At 37.6% G+C, this 19,496-nt stretch overlaps 1 protein-coding gene across 1 annotated transcript; it reads left to right on the top strand.

The window, feature by feature from the left end:
* The first annotated feature begins 9,062 nt into the window (after nt 1–9,062).
* On the top strand, nt 9,063–16,039 carry LOC110690254. Its single transcript, XM_021867080.1, has 9 exons — nt 9,063–9,338; nt 9,472–10,713; nt 10,812–10,851; nt 10,900–11,352; nt 11,458–11,506; nt 11,619–12,675; nt 12,790–13,005; nt 13,132–13,656; nt 15,035–16,039. Exons 1-9 carry the CDS (start codon nt 9,063–9,065, stop codon nt 16,037–16,039), a joined length of 4,863 nt encoding a protein of 1,620 aa, XP_021722772.1.
* Nucleotides 16,040–19,496: the final 3,457 nt, after the last annotated feature.

Here is a 19,496-nt window from a genome sequence, read left to right as displayed (position 1 = left end):
AGTCGGTTTTTCCGTCATTTGAGTTGGAGGTACATTCTATTCCTAATTTTTTTATATCCCCATCATTTTTCCATTATCTACATGCTTTCCCCATATCACAATATTCATTCTTCCAACCTCCTTCTATCTAATGCATGTTGAATAAAGTTTGAGTCAAACAATTGACAGTGGATATCCCTAATTTCCCTTTCCACAATTGACAATTGACACCATCGTTCAAGTTCAACTTTTTGATAAACTAGTGAGTCGGAAACGGAAAGCTAAGAAGATAATGGCAAGTCAAGAAGAACTCAATGAACTTAAGAAGCAAATGGCTGACGTAACTGAGGTGTTGAAGGCTTTAACCCTTCAAATCAATGACCCTGTGAAGCAACAACAAATGGAGCTCATGCGAGAAAGCTTGAGAAAAATATCCAATGACTATAAATTCCAGGGCATTAGCTTGCAAGGGGTCTCGGTGGACGAGGAGCTTCTTCTGCAGAAGTTCAATGCTAATGACATCCCTAAGTTCATGGCAACAGATAATCCTTATTTCCACTTAAGAGCCTTTGAAACTATAATGAACATTAAGGGGATTGACTGGAAGGTCTTTCATTCCTTGTTTTCTTTATCTCTCGAAACCGTTTGTCAACAATGGTTCTTTTCTCTTGATAAAGAGAAAACTTCTATTTGGGCATCTATAGTAAACTCTTTCATTGATAGGTATAAATGTAATATTCAAGTCGGAACTGATTATAGAAAACTTAAGATGCTAAGACAAAAAGAAAATGAAGGCTTTATTTCTTTCTTTAATAAGTAGAGGGAAACTTCTGCTAAGATGATTGAGGTGCCCTCTGAAAAAGAATCTGTGAGGATGTTTATCAAGAATCTCCAAGAGAAGTATTCGAAGCATTTAAAATATCAAGATAATTTGAATACTTTCAAGGCCATCTATGACATAGGCATCGAGATCGAAGATGACCTCGCAAAGTAAAAAGCTACTAACAATAGTAACCACAGTGGCTGGAAAGGAAAGAAGAACGACAATCCTTCTTCTTCCGAAAACACCCACTCTAGTAACAATGTTAGTACCTTTGACCATAACGGTGTCTTAGCTATGGATAATAAAAGATATAAAAAGAAACCCAGGAGAGAATTCACACCCATTGGAATGACCTACGATGTTGCTTTCGATCGTCTCTATGATCGAGGATTAATCTAACCCATTGGCCCTACCAAGGATCTAATGCCGGAAAAGCGATCTTAAAGATGGGATCCCAAATCCCATTGAAAGTACCATCAAGGGAATGGTCATACCACCGATGAATGCTACAGATTCAAAATCTCATTCAAGATCTCATAGAAGCAAACAAGATCTCATTGCCTCTAGCTAGTAAGGGTGATGATAAAGAAAACGACTCAAGACAAGAGGCGAGCTTCAAGGACAAGATTTCATGACCTCTTTTTCTATTTCTTTTTCATTTTTACCTTTCCCCAATAAGTGTAGCAAAGGCACTTTTTTTCTCCTTAGATTTACTTTGTAGATTTTTTCTTTTTCCCTTTTAATAAAAATGAGCATTTATTTTCTTGCATATGATCATCTCATTACATAAAAATAATATAAAAAAATATATATATAAAAATGTCGAACTAAGCACAAGTTATGCCAATGATTTGAGGCACCCCTTGTAGCCACATCATATTACCTTTCACCCTTCAAATATACAATCTTTTTTTGATTAACCACTTTGAGCCTCGTCTAACGATAGACTTTTCTTTCTTCAACCCACATCTACCTAACCTTGGGATGGGACAATGTGCAATTTATGCAATTTTAAAAATCTTGAGTGATTTCAAAAGATTATGATGGCAAAAAATAAGAAAAAAAATAAATAAAAGTGTACAAAAGGGCAAGTGTTCCAATGTCTTTGACATGAACATGTCTTTGATATGAACACGTCTCAGATAGCGTCTCTTATCGAGTGCTCGGTACCGTGCGTGAGAAACATGAATGCCAAGTGAGTGATAGACCGCATGATCGGGATTTCCCACACTTATAAAAGAAATGCAAAAGCAAAAAAAGAGAGCAAAAAAAAAAGATAAAAGCTTAAAAGTGAGAAGACTAAAAAATATAAAGATTTAAAAGTAAGGTTTCATACCTTGTGGACTTATCTAGGGTCTTGAGCCTTTATCTCCTTCTTCTTCAAACCTTTAGCCTAACCACGTTACAACCCTTAAAAGACCTCTTTGAGGTATACACACACTTGTGCGAGGTTCGGCTACAGCTACGTTCACCCTGATTCCTAACGGATACGTAGGCAACCTCACATCGAGGTGCGGCCGTAATAAACATATATTCATATTCACATTCACACACTCACACCATGATCATATCAAAGGATCTGCAATGCTCATCCTTATTCACTTAGAGCTAGACTTGGGGGCTTGATCCCTACATCATTAGCTTACCCAGCCTAAGAGTCTCCACCATTTGAGTCTTTTCAATATGCTTTCCCATACACTTATCCCTTGCGGCCTAAATTTACTGTCACTATCTCACACATCAAAGATACATAACCAAATATACTTCCCTTAGGAACCCTTTGTCATGAAATCTTAACACAACGCTGAAGCATGCCTTGTCATATCAAAATAACTCATCACTAGTAATCGTTATCGCATCACGAACTATGAAGTGCTTAGCCTCCGTGCCTAAGTTATCTACATACTTTCATTATTGAGTCAAATAGGATAGCCTAGGATGAATTAACCTTTGCACCGTACGAGATAGCATCAAACACATATATTTGACTAAGCTCATTTAACATGCACCGTCAAATACTTTGATTCTTTTTTTGCGTCTTTCTTTTTCGGGAGAAAGTCGGTACTCTCCACAAAAAGTGATGAAATTTTTTTTTTTTTTTTGCATTTCGAGTCATGTACATATCAAGCTTCATGAGTCAACACTATGCACACACGAGTCACACAAAATGAGTCATCATTAAGTCAAGTTTATACCTTGAGTCATGTCAAGTTGATGAGTCAAGCAACACTAAGCCTTCGATCAACCCTAAAGAAAGATAAGCAAGGTCCTATAGTAAAAAATATAAATACAGGTACATTCCGGCGAGTAAGAACATTCTCAGATTTTTTCGAAAAACCGCGAATGAAAACCTGACTCCAGCGTCAGACGACAAAGTTGTGAAAGTGCGGCGACAGAGTCTTCCAGCAAGCGCCAGTGCAGCGACGAGATACATGGCCCCCATATACAACTATTTCGGGTTCCTTGGTATGCTAGTTAGCCCGTACAAGCAAATTGACATGATTAGTAGTCGGCTCGATTACAATCGCAATAAGTGATTGACCTGGCGACGATCGTCTCACTTAGCTAAAGCACCTAAGACTTGGCTCATGACAAGAACCAAGGCATCAGTTTAAAAGCAAGAACTTATACGATAACATTTCCATTATTGGATTGTCATCCCCAACTGACAATATTTTCAAAAATGGATTGTTGCGCATTCTTCTTAAACGATATTTTTTTCCAAGATTGTATTGTCATCTCTGGAAAAGTTTCCAAGCGTGGATTGTCATGCTCCTTCTTTGTTTGGCATTTGTTTCCAAGTTCGGATTGTCATTGTTGGCAAGTTTTCCGAGATTGGATTGTCATACACCCAGTTCCCTATGGAAAACTTTTCCAAAGGATTGTCGTAGGTCTCTATTCATCATAAATTTCAGCAAAGGTTCCTCAACATGGATTGTCATTAAATTCAGTAAGTGGAAAATTTTCCCGAAGAGGATTGTCGATCGACTCTTTTTTGCAAATGTTCAAAGACGCAAATTGTCAATGGTAGAAATATTTTCCTAAAAGGATTGTCGCATAGCGTTGGCAAATTTCCAAGATGGATTGCTTTCAAGAGTTACATTCCAAGATGTGGATTGTCGATCGTAGCAAAGTTCTTATGACATATTGTTACGAAGCATTGGCAACTTTTCCCAAAATTGGATTTTGGCAAATTTTCCGAGATACGGATTTTCCCTTCATCATGGCAACATTTCCAAGGATGTATTGTTACGAAGCATTGACAACTTCCCCTAAATCGGATTGTCATACATCAAACAAGAGTTATGTTGGCAACTATTCCCAAAGAAAAGAGGATTGTCCTCACCCAAAGTATCGCAACAACTGAGGATGGCTTCAGGCGAAGTTATTTTCAATTATATTCCCTAGCTTGCGGAAGATGGTCACAAGGAAAATGAAGATTATTTCAAACGAAGCACTCTTCGATAGGATTCTCTTCGATAAGATTATTTCATCCGGTATCCCCTAGCTTGAGGAAGATTGTCAAAAGCAGCAGGATAACGTTCCCTAGCTTGTGGAAGGTTGTCACAACAACAAAGCAACACAAATCGGTTACCCACAGAGACGTGTGCTTGAAGGTGCAAGATACGCGTTTCTTAACTCTTTTATCTGTTTTAACTAATGCTAGTATGCAGGTATCAGCGTTACAAGAATAATTTAGGATCGCAGAACATTCAGAAACATTCTCCGTCCCTATCGTTCGTTACTTTGACTTTTGTTTTTGAAACTTACGTTTCTCCAAACTCTGTCAAAGTGGGGGCTTCTGTAGACACCCATTTGTGTCTCCCCAAAACCAAACCCAGTGATAAGTACCTTTCACGTTGAATCATAAATCGAATGAAGTGAAAGTGTGGAAAGTCTAGTGATGCGGTTTGTTTTTAATTCTTTTCTTTCTCCTTGTTTTTGAAAACCTATTTTGAGAAAAAATCTAATTTCGTTTGGTTTAATCCATGGCAAGAGGCTAATAATTGTGTATTTGGGTCGGGTTCCAAAAGAGCTTTCCAACGATATATTCAAAGCCCAATTCCGATGAAAAATGAGGAACTTATGGCCAAATTACTAAACTAGGCCCGGTTTGATTTCTATATGTTGCCCAATGATCTAGAGGAGGGCCTATTATGATTTATCATTCCTTATATGTTTAGGATTGATTATAGTCTTCTAGAATGTTTTAGAAGGTTCTTTTGAATCCTAATTTGATTAGCATCGATAAATTGACTTTTATGAGTTTTAATTAGAATAAAAGAAGTTTTTTTAAGGAAATTACAGTTTTACCCTCTCGTATGCTTAAATTTTATCAAAATAAGAGAACGCGTGGAAAACTAATTGCAGTGCCGTACGACATGTCTGTCGCTTGGCGACAGACGTGGTTTCTGGCGACACGTCTGGCGACAGGCGCGTTGTTGGCGACATTGTCGTGTTTTTTTCTTTTCAAAACTCTGATTCGTTTTTTTATCATATCCAGCTGATTTACTCTATAAATAGCCTCTTAAAACCTCCGTTTACAATCACCAATTATCATCAACTCTCATCAAGAAATTTTTGATATCTTCTTTCTCTCACTTTTCTAAACTAGCTTTTTTCAAACAAAATTCTTGAGATCTAGACACACCTAGCCAAGTTCGAAGTTGCCTTCGCCCTAGACGTGAAAGGTTTAATTTCTGAGGGTTTGGTCCCAAATCTAGTCTAAACTTTCTTAATCTCTCTTTCAATTATTTAATTTAATTTAATTGTTTTGATTTTATATTTTCCTTGAAGTTTCTAATGTGCGTATTTTGTTATTAGAAAGAGATACGAGGCATCCAAGTAAGTGCTTTAATTTTTTTATTGATATTGTGATAAATAAATCATGTCTAGCCTGCTATTTTTATTCCTGGTATCATGTTAGGATGCTTTGATCTTCCTAATATCATGTTTAGGGTAAAGGTTATAATATCAAATATATTTATTATGATTTCTATGATGCTTCCTATTCTCTTTCTTAATGGCATGTTAGTATCATGTTAGGGCTAAATATTTGATGTTTGATGTTTAGTGACATGCTAGGGTTTGTTATTAATCTTGTTAGTATCATGCCTAAGATCTTGCTATTATTATGCTTTAACATGATTATATTTTTATGATTATGATTATTAAGTTGCTTGATATATATATATATTTATGTTTAAAGGGAATTTGTACTTGAAATCACGCTTAAAAAGATAATTAATAATCTTGTTTAAGGTTAATATGATTATAATTCAAGTGATCGCCAATAATAGTTTTTTTGTGCATTAATATTCAACCAACATTGATTAAAAAGGTTTAGGGTTAACCTAATGATTTCATGTTAGTCAGAAAGCGTACATGAATACAACCAGAATAAAGTAGAGGCCTATTATTAGGGCAGGTTCAATGTCTTTTAGGTTGGATTTGTACCTTCATCCCCGAACTTCCAATCTTGGTTCCAGACCTATTGGAGTTAACGATCTCTTGGATCGTTAAGAGGTGTATCTTTCACCATGTGAACGGTTTACAAGTTCCTAAAACTTGTTGGCGACTCTTTTGCTCTAGCTTCCTTCCCTTTGGATGCCACCATTTTTAGTGTATGATCACAGTGAGGTTCAAGTTTGGGGTAATGCTTCAAATATTCCCTACACTGATCAATATTTCTTTGCTAATGATAAAAATGACAAAGAAATAATAAAAGCAATGGAAGAACACGAAAATAAAATAGCGATTATCAAAGATACAAGAACAGTTAACATTTCCAATGAGACGACTATAAAAGAAGTGAAAATTGGATTAAAACTAAGTCAAGACGAATGCAAAGAGCTAATTAACTTACATAGTGAATTTGTTGATGTATTTGCTTGGTCATACCAAGATATGTCAGGAATTGACAGGGACATAGCTTAGCATACAATACCGCTCATTCCAGGTACGAAGCCTGTCAAACAAAAGCTACGCCGTATGAAACCGGATGTGGCTCTCAAAATCAAGGAAGAAATCAGAAAGCAATTGGCTACAGGTTTCATCAAAGTATCCAAGTATCTACAATGGATAGCAAATGTGGTTCCAGTTCCGAAGAAGGATGGAAGGGTTAGAATGTGTGTTGATTACAGGGGCCTCAATAAGGCAAGCCCGAAAGATACGTTCCCTCTACCTCACATTGACATTCTGGTCAATAACACAGCAAACCATACACTCTTATCATTCAAGGACGGCTACACCGAAAATAATCAAGTATTAATGGCCGGGGAAGACATGGAGAAAACCACTGTCATCACGCAATGGGGTACATATTATTACACGGTAATGCCATTCGGGTTGAAAAACGTGGGTGCCACCTACCAAAGAGCGGCCACATCATTGTTACATGATATGATGCACAAAGAGGTGGAGGTCTACGTTGATGATATGATCGTCAAGTCAAAGGATCGTCCAGGCCACATCATTGCACTTCGCAAGTTCTTCGAAAGACTCTGCAAGTACAACATGAGATTGAATCCAACAAAGTGTGCATTAGGAGTTACGTCAGGCAAACTACTTTGATATGTGATCCCACAAAAGTCAAAGCAATCATGCCACCACCCAAGATTGAGAAAGAAATTTGAGGCTTCATTGGAATACTGCAATATATAAGTAGGTTCATATCAAAACTCACGACGATATGTGAACCTTTATTCAAGAAGCTTAAGAAAAATGTTCCAGTTACATGGTATGGTGATTGCCAAAAAGCTTTCAAAAAAATCAAAGAGTACCTTGCAAACTGTTGGACTTAATGATTTTGATGATGACACAACCTCACTTACTTACAAACTAATAAGTCCTTGATTTTTTAAGTGTGTACTCAGTTATAAAGACTAGGAGAATGAAGTGTCTTGTAAATATACCATGAGGAACAAGAAGGCCAGAAGCAGAGCTAACCATATAGAAGAGTTCCCTCAAAGGAACTGGCACTTTAGAAATGAAGACTGGAGAAGAGAAGGTTCTCTCAGTGAACAGAAGCTTCAGAGAAGAAGCCTCATTAGAGAAGAGAAGTTCCTCCCAAGGAACAAAAGCCTCGGAGTAGAAGCTTCATCAGAGAACATGAAGACTAAATATATTTTTATATTTTAGGATTTATGTAAGTATAAGATATTAAATGGCACTCGAAAAATCTATGTGGAATTGGTGTAAAAAGATAAAATTGTGCATGCTAGTTTTTAGGAAAACGGTTGCTTTCTAAAACGTTTATCTTTTGAAAGGGATTTTATTTTATTCTGAAATTTGAAAATATCTTATGCAAAAAGATTTTATTTTATTTTCTTATTTTCGAAAATATCTTATGAAAAAATAAAATCACCATGTTTTCCAAAACTTACGACTTACTCTCCCATGTTCTATGTCAGTCATGGTTTTGCACATTGAGGAGTTCATGGTTCCTTAATTCTAGGAACATGATCTTCTTAGTGGGTATGAGTAGTGGCGTAATGGTGTTGCTGCACAAAGAGAATTTTCCAAAGCATTTGTTGATCTATAAATAGCCATTGATTTCGGTTGGAAAAACTCACCCTTTCTCACATAAGTTTTCAAGCTTCAAAACGAGTCAAGTGTCAATTCCACACAAGTTCTTTAGAGTGTTCTTAATGTTCTTATACTAGAGTCTGTTTTTCTTTCGAGTTGTAAGTGGGGAATGGGGAAGTTCGAGTGAACGTTTGTGTATGATAAAGAGAGAGAAGAGAAAGAGAAGAGAGAACAGAGAAGTGAGAAGAGAGAAAGAGAAGAGAAGAGTAACAAGTTGGGTGACTTGTTCCTCAGGGTCTCAAGTTCGTAGAGGAACTTGAGTTTGAGTCTTTAGCTTGTAATAGGATCATTTTCCCTATTATAGTGAAGATTCGTTTCCCAAAATCCCAAGTGGTCGAGGTTTTTCTCGTTGTTAAGGCCAAGGAGTTTTCCACGTAAAATCTCTCTTGCATTCTTTGGTTCCTTTAGTTAATCTCTCAGTTCCTTTAGCTAACTTAATTTTAATTCCGCAAAAAGTTTGGCTAAATTCTCATGCTACAATTTAACCCCCCCTTCTTGTAGTATTCATTAAAACAACAATTGGTATCAGAGCCTAACTTCTAGGAAAATCAGGAAACCCTGCAGAAGAAAGGTCTTGGAGAAAATGAATACTCATGAGAAGCTCGAGGATGGATACTCAACACAGAGGCCTCCTATTTTCAACGAAAAGTTCTATACCTACTAGAAGAACCGCATGGAGATCTTTATCAAGGCAGAGAACTACCAAGTCTGGAGGGTCATCGAGGTTGGTGATTTCGAAGTCACCAAAACAAATGCTCAGAACGAGGTAATCCCTAAGCCTATGTCTGAATATGAAAAAGAAGACTTTGATAAAATGGAAATAAATGCTATGGCTGTGAAATTGCTCCACTGTGGACTTCGACCTCACGAACACAATCGTGTTATGGGGTGCAAGAACGCTAAGGAAATCTGGGATTTGCTGCAGATTAATCATGAAGGAACTAATGAGGTTAAACGCTCAAAAATCGATCTACTTATGTCTAAGTATGAAAGATTTGAAATGCAGCCTAAGGAAACCATTCAAGAGATGCTAACCCGTTTTAAAAACATCATAAATGAGTTGGTTTTCCCTTGGAAGATAGATTCCTACAGATGAGAAGGTTAGGAAGGTTCTTAGAAGTCTTCCACAAGATGAGAGGTGGAGAGCTAAGGTGACAGCCCTTCAGGAAACGAAGGACTTTACCAAGTTCAATATTGAACAGCTAGGAGGCTATCTCATGACTCATGAGCTACACCTTGGAGTCAACAATGAACCCATGAGAAACAAGGGTTTGGCTCTTAAGGCTGATGAGGAGGAAGACTCAGAAGTGGACGAGGATGAGGCTGCCCTAATTGTGCGAAGATTTAAAAAGATGTTCAAGAAAGGCCGAACCTCAAGAAACTTCGGGAAAAAGACCTCAAATCCAAAGCCTGACTACAACTGCCACAATTGTGGATCTCCAGATCACTTTATCAAAGATTGTCCCCTTTGGGAAAATGATAAAGGGAAAGGAAAGGCTAAGGAACAGGGAAGAGAAAAATTCAGCAAAGCAAACTATCAAAAGTCAGACATGAGGAAGGTCATGATAGCAGCCTGGGGAGACTCAGAAAGTGAAGAAGAAGATGATGACCAACCAGAAGAGGAAACAACCAATCTATGTTTAATGGCCAAATCAGATGATGAAAAGGCTTACCTTGAGGAACTTCATAAAGAGGTATTTCTTGATCCTAAGCAGCTTAAAACTCTCTCTAAAGATGTCTTGATAGATATATGTCTAGAAGAAGAAGAATTCTTTAGAGATACATGTGTAAAATTGAATAAATGTAAAAAAGCTCTTAAGGTTTCCAAAGAACATGGTGCTTGGTTGGAAACAACCTATACCAAGTCTCAAAGCAAACTAAGAGAACTTGATTTTAAATACAAACACATAACTGAGATAGCTGATAGAATTAAGAATGAAAGTATTCTTCTGAATGTTGAACTAACTCAGTATAAGCTCATGAATTCTGATATCAGTTCTAGCAGTTCCTCAAGCGATCAATTGGTTAAATTCAATGTTGATTTTGAAAATTTTAAAATTGAGCTTTCTACTTTAAAAACCCAAAAGGATCAACTTGAATCTAAACTGAATGCTAGAAAGGATAGAAGTATTGACCCAAAAGTCATACCTAAGTGGATAGCTGAAGCTCAAGGAAAAAGAACTAAAGGTCTTGGTTATATGACCAAGAAAGGTAAGCAAAAGAAATATGTTGAGCTTCCTAGCATGAAGGTATGCACTTTTTGTGGTAAGACTGGACATCTCTATGGACAGTGTAGGATAAGAGAAGAAGCTGATAAAAGAAATGTAAAACAAGTGTGGGTCAAGAAAACTGATATTGCATCCACGTCTAAGGAACCCATGGAAACCTGGGTTCCTGATCCTAATGCTTAGTTTTCTTGCAGGTCCTAGTGAGGGGGAACAACTCGTGGTATCTCGACAGCGGTTGTTCAAAGCATATGACAAGTGATAAATAAAAATTCCTCTCACTAGAAGACTACCCTGGAGGAACAGTAACCTTTGGGGATAATAAGAAGGGCGAGATCATTGGAAAAGGCAAAATTGGTAGATCAAAATCTCATTCCAGTGATAATGTGTTCCTGATCGAGGGCTTAATGCACAATTTGCTCAGTATATCACAATTCTGTGACAAAGGAAATTCTGTAAGTTTTACTTCTGACTTTTGCAACATCATCAACAACAAGTCAGGAAAGGTTGTTCTAGAAAGAACTAGAAGAGGGAACACTTATACAGTTGACCTAAACTTAATCCCAAGGAACAACATTACATGTCTGAGTGTTGTTGAAGATGATCCCCTGCTATGGCATAAACGTTTTGGACATGCTAGCTTTTCATTACTGGACAAGCTAAGGTCAAGGAACTTGGTTGTGGGACTTCCTATTATCAAGCTCCTACAGAACAAAGTTTGTGATGCATGTGTGAAAGGCAAGCATGTTCGCTCATCTTTTAAATGGATTTGTGTGGTACCATGAGAATTCAAAGCAGGAGTGGCAAGAAATATGTTTTGGTTATTGTTGATGATTATTCTAGATTCACTTGGGTTATTTTTTCTTGCTAGTAAAGATGAAACTTTTAACGAGTTTGTTGTTTTTTCCAAGAAAATACAGAAAATCAGTGGTCACTCCATAGTCCATCTCAGATCAGATCACGGAACTGAATTTGAGAACTCAAGATTCGATGAGTTTTTGCAGGGAAAATGGCATGGCTCATAACTTCTCAGCTCCAAGGACTCCCCAACAGAATGGAGTTGTAGAAAGGAAGAATCGAACCCTTGAGGAAATGGCTAGAACGATGCTGATTGCAAGTGGATTGCCAAGGAACTTCTGGGCTGAAGCCGTGAATACAGCATGTTACATCCTTAACAGGGTAACAATCAGAAGTATCATCAACAAGACTCCCTATGAACTATTCAAGGGAAGAAAGCCAAACATATCTCATCTTAGAGCCTTTGGATGTAAGTGCTTTGTACATAACAATGGTAAGAAAAACCTAGGGAAATTTGATGAAAGAAGTGAAGAGGCCATATTTCTAGGATATGCCTCTGATAGCAAAGCTTATAGAGTTTACAATAAAAGCTCAATGTGTGTTGAGGAAAGCATTCATATAATCTTTGATGCAGTTAACCAGTTTGTGAGTGTACAGGAAAAAGAAGATGATAATGATTTTGAAATTGGATTGATAAGAGACAGGGATGAAGAAGAGACCCTAAAGCAAACCAAAGAAAAGCAGCCTGCTCTAGAAGAGGATCATCAAGAAAATGGAGAGGTTCCTCAACCAGATGAACAGGTGAACGAGGAACAAGCAGAAGAAGCAGAAGGAACAGAAACAGAAGCTCCTCAAATTGGAGTTCCAGCAAGGGAATTCCAACCCAGGCCATTCAGGTATCGAGGTTCCCATCCAACTGATCTAATTATCAGTGATATAAGAAAAGGAACTCAAACAAGATCACAGATGAGGAACTACTGCGCATTCCATGCATTTCTGTCCATTCTAGAACCAAGAAATCATCAAGAAGCCTCGGGAGATGCTGATTGGATAGTGGCCATACAAGAGGAACTCAATGAGTTCGAAAGGAACAAGGTCTGGCACCTTGAACCAGAGCCTAAGGGAAATAAAGTAATTGGGCTCAAATGGGTGTTTAGGAACAAGCTTGATGAACATGGAACCATAGTAAGGAACAAGGTTAGATTGGTTGTGAAGGGCTACAACCAACAGGAAGGTATTGATTTCGATGAAACCTTTGCTCTTGTAGCTAGATTAGAAGCTATTAGAATCCTAGTGGCTTTTGCTTCTTTTATGGGTTTCAAACTCTATCAAATGGATGTGAAATGTGCTTTTCTAAATGGTTTCTTAAATGAGGAGGTGTTTGTTGAACAACCTCCAGGTTTCGAAAATCCTAAATTTCCAAATCATGTTTTTAAGCTTGATAAAGCTCTCTACGGGCTTAACCAAGCTCCAAGAGCCTGGTATGAAAGGCTTTCAAAGTTCCTACTGAAAAATGATTTCAAAAGAGGAAAAGTAGACAAAACTCTTTTTCTTAAATCTCGAGGAACTGATTTGTTAGTTGTGCAGATCTATGTAGATGATATTATATTTGGTGCTACTAACAATGGTTTGTGCAAGTACTTTGCTGAGCTAATGGGTGGTGAATTTGAGATGAGCATGATGGGTGAATTAAATTTCTTCCTTGGACTTCAAATAAAGCAAACAACTGAAGGAATAATGATTCACCAACAAAAGTATGTCAAGGAACTTCTGAAGAAGTACAACATGGAGAATGCCAAGACAAATCATACACCTATGGGAACATCAACAAGACTTGATGAGGATCCACAAGGAAAAAGTGTGGATCAAACCACTTACAGAGGTATGATTGGTTCATTGCTGTATCTAACAGCCAGTAGGCCTGACATTTCTTTTAGTGTTGGATTGTGTGCTAGATTTCAGTCTAATCCTAAAGAATCACATCTAATGGTTGTTAAGAGAATTTTTAGATACCTCAAAGGATCAGATGACCTGTGTCTGTTCTATCCTAGAAGTGATGACTTTATGCTTAAAGGATTCACAGATGCTGACTATGCAGGTGACCTAGTCAATAGAAAAAGCACCTCAGGTATGGTTCAGTTCCTTGGCTCTTGTCTAGTTTCTTGGGGTTCCAAGAAACAAAATACTGTTGCATTGTCTACTGCAGAGGTTGAGTATGTAGCAGCAGCTGCTTGTTTCTCTCAAGTCCTCTGGATTAAACAACAGTTGCGTGACTTTGATATTAAATTTAATTGCATTACTATCTACTGTGATAACACTAGTGCAATTTGCATATCTAATGATCAAGTCCATCATTCAAGAGTTAAGCATATTCATATAAGGCATCATTTCCTTAAGGATAATGTTGAAAAGGGTTTGATTAAATAAGATTTCTGCCCAACTGACAATCAAATTGCAGATATATTAACAAAACCCTTGAATAGAGAAAGGCATGAGAAAATGAGAATGGAACTTGGGATGATTAAGTTATACTGAGAAAAATGCATCAAGTTCCCTCAGGTATGAAGCTCAAACTGACAAGCTTAATCTGTTGTATACTGTGCACAAGTGTTATATGTTTAATTACATAGTTAAGACAGGTTGTAAGCAGGAGTAATATTTACTAAGGGCCTGTAAATTTGCAAGACATAGAATATGAAAAGTCCAAAATTGGTTGCATGAGCCTTGTTGATTTGTTCCGTGTATCAAGTTGCATTTGCAAGTGTTCTTTACTAATAATATACAAAAGATAAAATTGTTGTGTTTATCTATCTTTCAAAATTCCAAATTCTTTTTATCTAAACTCAAATAAATCGAATGAATGCATCTAATTTCATCATTATCTTTTGTTCAAAAAGTAGCCCACTTACACTACTCTCTTGAAACACGGTTTGCGTTTCCCTAAGCAATAAATATGAGTGTCAAATCAACTAAATTCACCTCACCTCCCAAGCGACACCTCACTTCACCAATTTACCTCCACCATAAAAGATGTCAGCCTCACACAAATTTACACCACACAAAAATTACCTTCTCTCTCATTACTCCGATCAAAACTACTCTCCAATGTCTACCTCTTCAAAAACCCAAATTGAAGCCGACCTTAACACAAACCCAATTCCAGAAATTACCATGGAAATCCCACCGGAAATTAACCCCATTGATGACCAAGAGCCTCCAAAAGTGGATTCAACTACCGAATCCCAGTCTTCTCGAAAAAGGAAGTCCGATGACATGCAAGAAGAAGAAGAAAGCGCTCCGGAACTATGGGTCAATTACCGTGACAAGCCAGCAGCCATGAAACGGCAAGAGAAGATCAGTGATCACTTTGTGACAGGTTTGGCTATTAATCTTCCTTGGTGTAAGTCTGTTAAATTGTATGAACTACTTGATTTGATTGAAGCTCAAAATTAGGTGAATTTGTTGAGTGAATACTTTAATTATGAGGGCTTTTTGCAAAAGTTTCAAATACTCTAAAGGTGTTATTCGTTGTTGTGTGTATGAAAAAGAAATTGAGTTTGATGCGATGTATTTGGCTGAGTTGTTTGATGTTCCTAATACTGGATATGACTTGTATTTTTAGAGTAATGTGATAAGGAATCCTCTTCTTGATGCAAATATTGATGAGATAGTGGAGTTTCTAGGTGGAGACCCGGAGGAAACCTACATAAATCACAATGACCTAACCCCTCTTGACAAAATTCTGCTAAAATTTGTTTTCAATGATATTATCCCTCGCACCCAAAAGAGAGACAGTGGCAACAAGCTTGACTCTGTTCTCATCTATTTCCTAGCCAAAAAGATCCAAATAAACTTTCCCTCCATCATGATTCAACACCTTTCCCACTGTGTTCCAAAAGGATGGAAGGTGGGATATGGTAACCTTCTCACCTATGTCTTTGAAAGCTTTGGCATTTCCTTTATTGATAAAGAACTCCTGCCCCTCAAAAACACCGAGTACATGCAGCTCATTTTCCTTGAAAACCATAAGATGAAGGTTTTAGATGGATGTTTTGAGGTTGTGCTGGAAGAAAAAGATAAGAGGCCAAAGGAAGTAGGTGCTGAAGCTGAGGGGGAAGAAGAGAGAGCTACTGGGATCATAGAGGGAGTGGTACAAGACATTCAGGAGGAGGAAGAGGAAAAGGTGGTTGAGGAAGTTACTGAGAGAGGGGGAAGGAAGAAAAGGAAGAGCTTGAGGTTGATAGAGAAAAGGGAGACCTCTTCCCCCATTTGCATTGATATCTCAGGGGTGCAAGAGGATTTGCAGAAAGTCACAAGCTCTCCTATTTCGGGCAAGTATGCATCTGCAGGTACATGTTTTGCAGCCTTCAATTCCCCACCTAAGGTTCCCAGCGAGGATGTCAAGGAGATTAAGGAGATGCTCCAGAAATTACTGAAGGAACAAGATCAATCAAAGGTGCAGATGGAGGAACTAAAGAAGAGTGTGCTCACTCTAGATGCTGTTGTGAAGGAACTGGTCAAGAGCTCAGAACAGGGGAGACAGTCCATTGTAAAGGACATAGTGTCTCAAATCAGCAAGAAGCTGGAGGATCTAGTTGTTGATGATGACCAGAGCACTGCATCTTAACCTGACTTTCCTTGCAGCTTTTCTTTGTTGATGAAACATTCTGTTTATTTTCTTTTGGGAACAATTTTTATTTTGGGTCTGTAATATTTTGGGCACTTTTTAATTTCTTTTGGTAATCTTGCAAATTTGATACATTTGGCCGATGTTTTAAATCGATTTTGGATGATTATAATCTATGTTTCTTTTGCCTATAGTCTTTGTGAATGTTTTCTCTCTATGCATGCTTCTGGTCTTAACACTAAACCACTAGTTGGTGCTGTGTTATGGTATACTATACATATGTGTGTTAGTTTTTGATAATGCCAAAAGGGGGAAAAAGATGCAAACTATCAAGGAAACTTAATCATTCTATGGTCTCTATTCGAAATCTTCACAAGCTGCCTAATCTCTACAAGCAGTATAATGTATATACAAGTTTTTTCATGTTTTTCAGTTTTTCCTTAAGTTATTCATTTATGCATTTTTTATTTCCTTAAACATTAGTTTCCATTCTGCATTGTATTTTGTTTTTGCATTTCCTTTCTTTAGGAATAAAATGGATTATCTCTCTTTTCCTTGTAAGTAAGTTTGGTTTGTTTGTCATCATCAAAAAGGGGGAATATTGTTAGACTTAATGATTTTGAAGATGACACAACCTCACTTACTTACAAACTAATAAGTGCTTGATTGTTTAAGTGTGTACTCAGTTACAAAGACTAGGTGAATGAAGTGTCTTGTAAATATACCATGAGGAACAAGAAGGCCAAAAGCAAAGCTAACCATATAGAAGAGTTCCCTCAAAGGAACTGGTGCTTCAGAAATGAAGACTGGAGAAGAGAAGGTTCCCTCAGGGAACAGAAGCTTTAGAGAAGAAGCCTCATTAGAGAAGAGAAGTTCCTCCCAAGGAATAGAAGCCTCGGAGTAGAAGCTTCATCAGAGAACATGAAGACTAAATATATTTTTATATTTTAGGATTTATGTAAGTATAAGATATTAAATGGCACTCGAAAAATCTGTGTGGAATTGGTCTAAAAAGATAAAATTGTGCATGCTAGTTTATAGGAAAACGGTTGCTTTCTAAAACGTTTATCTTTTGAAAGGGATTTTATTTTATTCTGAATTTCGAAAATATCTTGTGCAAAAAGATTTTATTTTTTTTTCTTATTTTCGAAAATATCTTCTGAAAAAATAAAATCACCATGTTTTCCAAAACTTACGGCTTACTCTCCCATGTTCTATGTCAGTCAAGGTTTTGCACATTGAGGAGTTCATGGTTCCTTAATTCTAGGAACATGATCTTCTTAGTGGGTATGAGTAGTGGCGTAATGGTGTTGCTGCACAAAGAGAATTTTCCAAAGCATTTGTTGATCTATAAATAGCCATTTATTTCGGTTGGAAAAACTCACCCTTGCTCACATAAGTTTTCAAGCTTCAAATCGAGTCAAGTGTCAATTCCACACATGTTCTTTAGAGTGTTCTTATACTAGAGTCTGTTTTTCTTTCGAGTTGTAAGTGGGGAATGGGGAAGTTCGAGTGAACGTTTGTGTATGATAAAGAGAGAGAAGAGAAAGAGAAGAGAAAGAGAAGAGAGAACTGAGAAGTGAGAAGAGAGAAAAGAGAAGAGAAGAGTAACAAGTTGGGTGACTTGTTCCTCAGGGTCTCAAGTTCGTAGAGGAACTTGAGTTCGAGTCTTTAGCTTGTCATAGGATCATTTTCCCTATTATAGTGAAGATTCGTTTCCCAAAATCCCAAGTGGTCGTGGTTTTTCTCGTTGTTAGGGCCAAGGAGTTTTCCACGTAAAATCTCTCTTGCATTCTTTAGTTCCTTTAGTTAATCTCTCAGTTTCTTTAGCTAACTTAATTTTAATTCCGGAAAAAGTTTGGCTAAATTCTCATACTACAATTCAACCCCCCCTTCTTGTAGTATTCATTAAAACAACACAAACCCACCTGTGCTAGCGCCAGCAATGCCTGACTTTCCTTTTTCACTGTACCTTACGGTCACAAGAGAAACGATAAGGGCAATGCTAGAACAAGAGATCGAAAGCAAGGAGAATGTGTTTTAATATTTAAGCAAGAAGCTTCAAGGACATGAGACGCGATACACATCACTTAAAAAGTTGTGTCTCGCGCTTGTGTGGGCTGCACAAAAATTAAGACATTACATGCTCACTCACAGAGTGCATGTCGTGTCCAAGATGGATCCTCTCAAGTACTTGTTCAAAAAAGCTACACTCAATGGCAGATTATCAAGGTGGATAGTCAACCTTGATCAGTTTGACTTGATATTTGTACCACAAAAGGCCATCAAAGGTTCTGCGGTTTTTGACTTCTTAGCAGATTTTCCACTAGAAGAAGTTGAGAAAGAAGAAGATGAGTATGATTTCCCAGACGAAGATCTACTCATCACCGAAGATGATAGCTAGACGCTCTATTTTGACAGATTTTCGAACCAAAAAGGTTGTGGTGTAGGAGTCTTGCTCGTATCACCCAATGAAGAGCATATCCCAATTTCCATGAAGCTCGACTTTGATGTCACCAACAATGTCGCAGAGTATGAGGCATGCATCTTGGGATTAGAAATAGCTGTGGCCTTGGGAATTATAAAGCTCAGAATCTACAGTGATTCCTCACTAACCATTAACCAGATCACGAAGAGATGGAAGGTGAGAAGTGAAAGTCTCGCTACGTATCAAGCTCATCTGGAAACTCTCACGGAGTAACTAGATGAAGTGGAATACACGTACTTGCCTAGAGAAGAAAACCAGTTTGCCGACATACTGGCTAAATTAGCATCAATGGTGCGAATTTCCAACGGACACAATCAGAATGCCGTTAACCATAGAAAGAAGATATAAACTGGCTTATGTTCACGCACTTGATGATAAACAAGAAGCACAAGAAGAAGATGAAGAACCATGGTATACAGATATCCTTAATTACGTGACCAAGGGAGAATACCCTCCTAATACTGATAAAAGGGCACTCCGTGCTTTGAGGCTCCTAGCCTCCTAGTATGTGCTCATCAGGAGAGAACTTCACAAAATGACTACACTAGGGAGAAATCTCTTATGCATAGCTAATAAAGAAGCACACAAAACCATGGAAAACCTTCATGCCGGTATATGTGGAACGCATATGAATGCTAAGATGTTAGTCCAAAAGATTCAACGACAAGGTTATTATTGGACTACTATGGAGAGAGATTGTCACGAATACGTCAAGAAATGTATGAAGTGTCAAGTCTACGCGTATTTACTTCGCTTCTCTACACATATACTTCTCCATGGCCTTTCTTTACTTGAGGTATCGACATCATTGGAAAGATAACGCCTCCACGAATAGGGGGACATGAGTTCATCCTCGTAGCAATCGACTATTTCACCAAATGGGTCGAAGCTGCCTCATATGTTAAGCTAACGACAAAACATGTAGCTCAATTCATTGAGAAAAATATCATATGCCGATATAGGGTACCT

The sequence above is a fragment of the Chenopodium quinoa genome, unplaced genomic scaffold (genome assembly GCF_001683475.1).
Source record: "Chenopodium quinoa cultivar QQ74 unplaced genomic scaffold, ASM168347v1, whole genome shotgun sequence".
Lineage (NCBI taxonomy): Eukaryota > Viridiplantae > Streptophyta > Magnoliopsida > Caryophyllales > Amaranthaceae > Chenopodium > Chenopodium quinoa.
This window is presented reverse-complemented; position numbering and strand designations above follow the sequence as displayed.